The sequence below is a fragment of the Stegastes partitus genome, unplaced genomic scaffold (genome assembly GCF_000690725.1).
Source record: "Stegastes partitus isolate 25-593 unplaced genomic scaffold, Stegastes_partitus-1.0.2 Scaffold608, whole genome shotgun sequence".
Classification (NCBI taxonomy): domain Eukaryota; kingdom Metazoa; phylum Chordata; class Actinopteri; family Pomacentridae; genus Stegastes; species Stegastes partitus.
The window spans coordinates 315388-323262 of record NW_007578339.1 but is presented as its reverse complement, the minus strand read 5'-3'; the positions used below and the strand labels follow the sequence as shown (position 1 = coordinate 323262).

The 7875-nt window shown below is 40.9% G+C and overlaps 1 protein-coding gene across 2 annotated transcripts in view; it reads left to right on the top strand.

The window, feature by feature from the left end:
* The window catches only part of mtmr10 (myotubularin related protein 10), a 20010-nt gene extending 12389 nt beyond the window's left edge, over window positions 1-7621 (top strand). The window contains exons 6-16 of one of the 2 annotated variants that reach the window (XM_008289353.1): window positions 23-116; window positions 263-410; window positions 1117-1204; window positions 1403-1491; window positions 1703-1833; window positions 1979-2048; window positions 2564-2634; window positions 3254-3426; window positions 3534-3704; window positions 4069-4251; window positions 4547-7621. In XM_008289353.1, coding sequence (XP_008287575.1) covers window positions 23-116; window positions 263-410; window positions 1117-1204; window positions 1403-1491; window positions 1703-1833; window positions 1979-2048; window positions 2564-2634; window positions 3254-3426; window positions 3534-3704; window positions 4069-4251; window positions 4547-5158 — 1830 coding nt within the window. In that variant the 3' untranslated portion in view covers window positions 5159-7621. Of the gene's footprint in view, window positions 1-22; window positions 117-262; window positions 411-1116; window positions 1205-1402; window positions 1492-1702; window positions 1834-1978; window positions 2049-2563; window positions 2635-3253; window positions 3427-3533; window positions 3705-4068; window positions 4252-4543 lie in introns of both variants that reach the window. The other variant, XM_008289352.1, reaches the window with a different exon arrangement.
* Window positions 7622-7875: the final 254 nt, after the last annotated feature.

Genomic DNA, 7875 nt, shown 5'->3' with positions numbered 1-7875 from the left:
ATTTTTCTTCTTCATGTTCTAGGTTTGCCTTGCTATCGCCCACTACTCCCACCCAGCGGATCTTCAACTGCTGTTTGGCTTTGAGTATCAAGGACGGCGATACCATGAATCTAAAGGTGATCACATGACCCGATTCCATCATTTCCAAAAGATCCAACATATAATAAAGTGTTGTCTGTTCTGTAGATTCCAGACATATTAATTCCAAATTTGACCATCAATGTTTCTTGCACAAGAAAATAAATTGCATCTGTATTTCCAGGGGAGCGAGTCAATGGGTCCACCCCAAGAGGAGGCATGCAGACCCCCATCTTTGACCGTCCGTCCGACTGGGATCGGGAGATCAAGAGAACGGGCGCCTCAGAGTGGAGGGTGTGCTCCGTCAATGAAAGCTACGCCGTCTCACCAAGGTCTCAGCTCATACTGTTTGTTGTAGGCATAGCACGATTGTACTTCCTGCAGTCGGCCTTAGTTGTTGTAGCTTTAAATATTTTTAACTAGATGCTGCATTTACACGATGTGCCCTTTTTGCCCATTTATTGAATTTAACAGAAAGCTCTGTGCAACACGCGTGTCCGTTCGGTACAATACATGCTATTCATCTGAGTTCAGCGGTGACATCATGGTGGGTTTCAAAGTGAGGATTGTAATTTGCAAGAAGACTCATAATTGCATAATAGTAGCCTGTACTAAACTGTACACACCACATGGGGCTGAAACAATACTTACGGTACGCTCTGATTCATTTTTTTTTTCCCTCAATCAACACAAAAACATCGCTGCTAAAGGTACTGAGCTTAGATAATTACTGAAAAACATTTTCGGCAAAACCATTCCAGCGCTAACACGTAATTTACAGGCGGCCAAGAATTTTTGTGCTTTTCAATATTGTGGAATGTGAGCATGTAGCAAAACAATTAGCATGTTTGAATGTAAAAGATAGCCTCGGTATGTAATATAATATAATATACAGCCTGAATGTCTGTTTTCTGCAGTTTTCTGTCTGTAAAATTGGATCTTTTCTCACATGTAATGTCCTTGTTGTGGTTTTAGGATGTCTTGTGTTTGATTCATGTGTAACACCAATCTTTTTCTGAACTTTTTTTTTTTTTTTAGCCTTCCAGAGTACATCGTGGTCCCAGTTTCTCTGGCAGATCAAGATCTAAAGCAATTCTCAACATTCTTCACTGATAGACGCATCCCGGTGAGTATCTAAGCTCTCATGTCTCCGTTAAATGCGTGCTGTTTGGCAAGACTTCATTTATCCATTTCAGCTGCTTATTATGAGCAAATTTAAGGACCACCAAGTGATTCATTTTTAAATCCAAGTACCGTCAAATGTAATTGATCAGAGCATCCCACTTGTCTTACTGATCAGTGTCTAATCTGTGTGTTTTTGTAGCTGTGGTGCTGGAATCACCCCAATGGGAGCGCTCTTGTCCGCATGGCCTGCGTAGTTGATCCCATACAGCAGAGGAAGATTGAACAGAGGTAACATGTCTAATCCCTTCAGGTTGACAACATAAATGTGCTGTCGCTAGTATCTCTTTCAGTGGCAGCCAGCAGCAGCAGGAAAGTGATGAGATTTGTCATACTTCGATACAACTTCAAACATTGGTTTTTAGTCCAGGTTTTCGGCAGCTGAAGTGTTTATGGTGGCGAACTGATTCTCATCACCAGCGTCTGTTTTGTGTTGTTGCAGGATCTTTACTGCCATCACAAAAAGCCACCCACAGCGCAGTGAAGTCATCAGGTCAGAGCTGGACAAGTGTCTGCCTAATATCCAGGACATCCAGAGCGCCTTCGTTAAAGTCAGGCAGATCTGCGTCCTCGGTGAGCTCCACCGCACTCGCACTTTTAACAGCAGCAGCAGAAAACGATTGCAAGTGTCCAGCTTCTGTGGGAATGTTTGGGATTTCCTGACGTTAGTGTGAACAGTTTTCTAGGTGTACAAGTGTTTGACTGTTTGATTCTGCAGATCCGTTTGAGGAGTCTGAGGAGAGGTGGCTTTCTTCCATCGACAACTCCCGATGGCTGGAGTACGTCAGGTATGTAAGCAAACCGACAGCAAGCCATCAGTGTTGTGGTCGTGTTTGAAGGTGTTTAAATTCAAATGTCATGCAAGCCATCGAGATGTTTGTGTTACCTTCACAGCTCCGTCTGGAGTATAACATACCTGCAGCAACATTTGTCTTGTTTCTGATTGAGTTATGTGGGTCAAATTACAGCCTATGCTTGTTTCCGAGATGTTTCTATGGAGTTTCATTGTATGAGCATAATCCTTCTATGTTTTCAGTGTAAACATGAACTTATGAGATGAGTTGCTTGTTTACACATCATCGTTAATCCAGCTTGTTTTTGTTTTTTTTGTTTTTTTAATCCAATGTTACCTGGCCAGAAATCAGGACAATGAACCTTTCACATAGTTTATACCCACATAAAGTTATGATTACTAAGCTGGCGATTTATTTTAGAATGTAGTAATACAAGTTTTAAAAGCCAGTGAGCCGGTATGTTGCAGCGAGCTAGTCAGTTAACATGTGTGTTGTTCTTGTGACCAAAGGGCCTTTCTGAAGCACGCAGCCGACATAGTGTACTACATGGAAGGAAAGAACGTCTCCGTCATTCTCCAAGGTACGCTCTCTCTTCATCGGTCATGAAGCCACAGCAATCTGCTGTCTTCACTCATGCATGCTGCATATTGAAATTAACTTTTGTTTTACTGATCCACTGTGTTACAGCAGATTGTGGCTTCAGATACATGTTGTATACCAGCCAAAGTACATTAACAAAATACTGTGGTCACATAAGATTCAGTAATGTATTACTGCTGGTTTTATTGATCTGACTAAGACTGAAAATATGTATTTATTTGATTACTTATTTACTTACTGCTTACCTACCTACCTGCCTATTTATTTATTTACTTATTTACTTACTGACTTAATTACTTACTGACTACTTGACTTACAGACTGACTTACTTACTGACTTATTGACTTATTTATTTACTTACTGACTTACATACTTACGGACTTACTTACTGACTTACTTACTGACCAATTTATTTACTTAATTACTTACTAACTTACTTACTGACTAACTGACTTATTTACTTACTCGCTTACTTACTTACTGACTTACCTACTGTCTTACTTATTGACTTATTTACTTACTTGCTGACTGACTGACTTACTTACTTATTTAGCAAAATGCACATTTAAGACTGGTATTTCTTGTTCTGCACCATACAGAGGAAGAAGACCGAGACCTAAACTGTGTGGTGTCCTCACTGGTGCAGCTCATGTTGGACCCTCACTATCGCAGCCTCATTGGCTTTCAGAGTTTGGTGCAGAAGGAGTGGGTGATGGCTGGCCATCGCTTCTTGGACAGATGCAACCACTTAAAGAAAAATTACAAAGAGGAGGTATATGTCTAATTTAAACTGATCCAGTCACAGAAGAGCTGAACTTTTTCATTTCCTGAGACGCTCCTGCTTATTAACGACTCCTTCTTTCCGTTCTCTTCATGAAGTCCCCACTGTTCATGCTGTTCCTGGACTGCGTGTGGCAGATGATGAACCAGTACCCAGCGACGTTTGAGTTCACAGAGGCCTACCTGACGGTGCTGAGTGACAGCATGTGGATCCCACTGTTCAGTACTTTCCTCTTCAGTTCTTCCAAACAACGCGCTCAGCACTTGATGGTAAGGCATCGGTACATACATGACTGTTTATTCATTTATCCAACAAGAATATAAAGCAAATTCTGCTCAAGTGATAGTGTGTGACAAGGCATCATTTTTTTATGTGGTGTCATTTCATGTCAGAAATTCTAGTTTCCCTCTGTGTGTGCCAGACATTTGACTAGAAAGAATGCAACACACTGCACAAAGACAAGATAATGTTTAACTTGTGGTCAGGAACCTGTAAACCATTAAATTTGATTAAAAAAAAAAACGCATTATGGCAGCTCACACTTACCTTCATGGATTGTTGTGTCAAGTCTTTTTTTCATAGTTTTTAGAAATGTTCATTACGTTACAGAATAACATTGTCTTTGCTTTATAGGACTTTGCCAAGAACAAAGCCATCCCTCAAGGAGAAGACCAGGTCGTGTATTTCCCTCCTGTCTGGGAGTGGTCACAGCAGTTCTCCATCAAAGATCAAACCCTCTTTAACAACCCCATGTATGTGGGCAAAGGAGCTGCCTGTGTTCAGAACGGAGAGGTGAAAACCTTCAGACGCACAAAGGTATGTACGACAGTGAGCTTTACAAGTTGTTAGGAGTAGAATCAGCACATTGTTGTGCGTATATGGTCTCTTCTTTTACTGCTTGTGATGTGTGTAATGGTTATCAGCTGCTAGTGAAAGGCATGAGGTGGTTAGTCATTCTTCTTTATGGACATCCACCTTGTTAGAAATGCAATTGAGAACATAAAAAGAGTGCACTGTGACCTTCCAGCCTGCTCCTACTGTCTGCTACTGAGAGGTTTTTTTTTGGTATGTCAAGTTAAAATGATTGGATCCGTTATGCTTCCTCCAGCAGAAAACCTACAGTTCTACACTGCGTGGAACCGCCACACTCATGCGTAATGGACTCAAGGAGGGAGAGGAAACCCTGGTCCGACGGGGCTCTCTGATGTCAGAGCTGAAGTCTGATTTCTCGGCAGTGAAAGACGAAAGCCCGTCAGAGCGCTTCTTCAGGGACTGGTTCTCTCGACCGGCTGACCAGCAGGGCCTCCTGATACCCCTGTCCATGCCCTCACATGTGGCCCTCTGGAAGCTCTTCTTTCTACGCTGGGTGCCCGAAGCCTGCATTACCAGAGGAGGCTCCATCACCGCCTACCACAAGCTCTCCCAGCTGGTCGATGAGATCGAGATACTGCAGAGCCAGCTCAGGCAGTACAAGGGACCCAGTCCGGGCAACACACCACTCCCAAGCCCTAGTGGCCCCCCTTCAGACCAAAGGAGGATGTATTTTAAGGCTAGTTCCCCAGACGACCCCCCTACCCCTCCAGACTTCCTCACCTCCTCCTTTCCTTTCACCCCCTCTGGAAACCTGTGCCGCCGCAGTGTCTATGGGACTCCCATCAGCAAGTTTCTGAACGGGGCGAGGATCTGGCTCTCGACAGAGACTCTTGCTAATGACACTGTGTGAGGATGTGGGGCTTTGAGGCTCACGTTTCTGAGCCTAGTACAGGCTTTTGTAGTAACTAATCATATTATTTTCTATTACCTCTTTCTTAAATACCAACAAGGAAACTGAGAAATAGAAAAACATGCCATTTTGGACTTCTGATTTTAAATTATTTATAAGCTAGAATTTGCACCATTGATGCTGCATCAAAATCTGAGGTGATTTCTAAATTCAAGTGTCATCTGTAGGACTGAATCATTGTTGTCCATTATAGCTGAGGAATTCAGATTCTTTCAAGCACATCCTTCTTGTTGGCCAGTGAGCTGTTACTGTGAGGTCTCCTGTGACTGTGAAAGATCTTCATTTTTACGATAGATGTATTTTCTTGTCTTCTTCATCTTAGGTCTTTCTCAGGCTATGCTAACTGCTCTCTTTTGCTGAGCTTACTGTATGATACGTCCCGCACAAAGAGTGCTTTTTGATATTTTACCAGAGAGTTTAGATGCAGTTGAATGTTCTTTCACTGCATGTTTGAAAGCAATAATTGAAATTGAACTATGACAAGTATGTGTTTAGTCATTGGTCAGACAGACTTCTCCGCTGAAATGGAATAATGATATTTAGAAATAGGAAATGCCCATTTTTATTGCAGCAACAATGATGCATTTCACTAAACACTGATTTCTAAGTACTCCTTTTGTTTGTGGCTTCCAGGAAATTTAAACAAGGATGTAATTTTTTAATATTTCAGAAAGAGGAACAGAAAATAACACTGCTAACAAGTATTCTATTATGTGGTTAAAACAAAAAAAACATCTGGCCTGGTTGAATGTAATGGGGTGTGTGCGCGTGTTGGTTTTTTTTTTTTTTTGCACAGACTTACTGCTGTTTGCTACAAGTGCCCATATTTCAATGGTTGTTTTGGGGTTTTGCTATAGGTAGCAAATGGTGTGATTTCAGGGTCTAACTTTGTAGATTTCCTCTATTTTTGAAGCAGCAATAAGGGCTTATATTTTAGTATAATAATGCATGTGATGCGGAGGGGAGGTGGAGCTGTGAGGATTTCAATCTGTGGTAGATATTTCCCCTTCTCTTTTGAAGGGGGGTTGAATTAAAGTTTTATAGAGGCCTTCTGGTAAGGCACTGAGAAGAAACTGTTCAGTAGATGAATGGCGAAACAATTTGAAACTAAAGGGACAGACAAATGTGTTTGACTCAAACCAGTCCCTAGTTTAGTGTGTGTCGGTAAGTCAGTCATATTTCCAGTTACTGATCCAGTGAGGGTGGCGCAGTTTCACAAGAAAGATATTAGCAATAAGTCACATGGATACCAAGTTCAATAAATGCACAATGTTTGTAATTTTGACATCTCAGAGTGACAGGAGGATGTCTGCTCTTGACAGTCTTGAAAGTCAGAAAGCAATAACTGTATACACTGTTTAACATACTGTATGTGTTGTTTCTCTTCATAATTCTGCTCTGCATCGACAAATGATTATAACCAACAGGAACTGAAGTTACTGTAATTACAGTTAGGATGCTAATAGTGAGGTTCATGCACAAAGATTGATGCAATTAAGGAAATTTCTTGGGAGATGTAGGAACATGTACACCCCTTAAAATGTCTCCTTGGGGAGTTTATCACCAGCTGAACTAGGGACTGGTTGGAGACGCATCTGGGCACATGGATCAGTTGAATTATCACTGTGTAATAACTTAAAATGACAACACAGCAGTAATTATCAAACCCTTTGTAAATCAAAGTATAAGACCACTGGACAGATTTCATGTCTGTCCTACAAAGGAGCGTTGATCCTGGATTCCTAGACTGACCAGTTTCCAATAATATACATTGAGCTCATGATTCTTTGGCAATAACTAGATCAGGTGTTACTAAGTGTAGTGTATAATGTGAGTGCAAGCCTGCTCTCCCAAATGCTATTAATTGCACATTTTACTCCGTATATAGGATAGATTGTTTCAAGGCAGTTGAATATAATTTTGGCAAATATTATAAATACTGTATATGCTTGAAATCTTCCAATTAATATTTTTTTGATTAATGGTACTAAATAACTTTTATCCTTGATTTAGTCTTTATATTTTATGGAGAGATATTTATATGCTGTTTTCCACTAATTCACGATGTTGCACTCTGCTGTAATTGTATGATGACCGTGTGTCCGTGCGGCACAGTTTGATTTTGATTCGCAGCAGATGTATTTATTCAGTTATGCAAATGTTCTCTAAGAGCGATGCAGCTGCTACTGCGCATCCTCTGTGCCTTTTTTGGGAAGTTTGACCATTTTTGTAACTATATTCTAAATCTGTTGACTTTATTGTAGTTTTCTAAAGCTGATGATTTTTACCAATTCTGTAAATCTAGTTAAATTCAAAGGTACTGCACTGAAGCTGTTTTTTTCCTAACAGAGAATAAGGCTCAATTGTGTACCAGTAACCAATCATTACATTAGTTTTCAAATGGAACTGTGTTCTGGCTTTTATTTCACTGGCATCTGACTCATGACAATAACACATCATATTTCAAGTCATCACATTGTTTTTGTTTTGATGGGACAATATACAAGGTTGTTACCTGCTACGTTTCATTGCACATTTTGTACAATAGTCAGTGAATATATGTATGGATCCTGTTTACCAAGAACGGTTAGGGTTAGGGAAGTTTGCATGTTCTCCCCGTGCAGCGTGGGTTCTCTCCGGGTTCTCTGGCTTCCTCC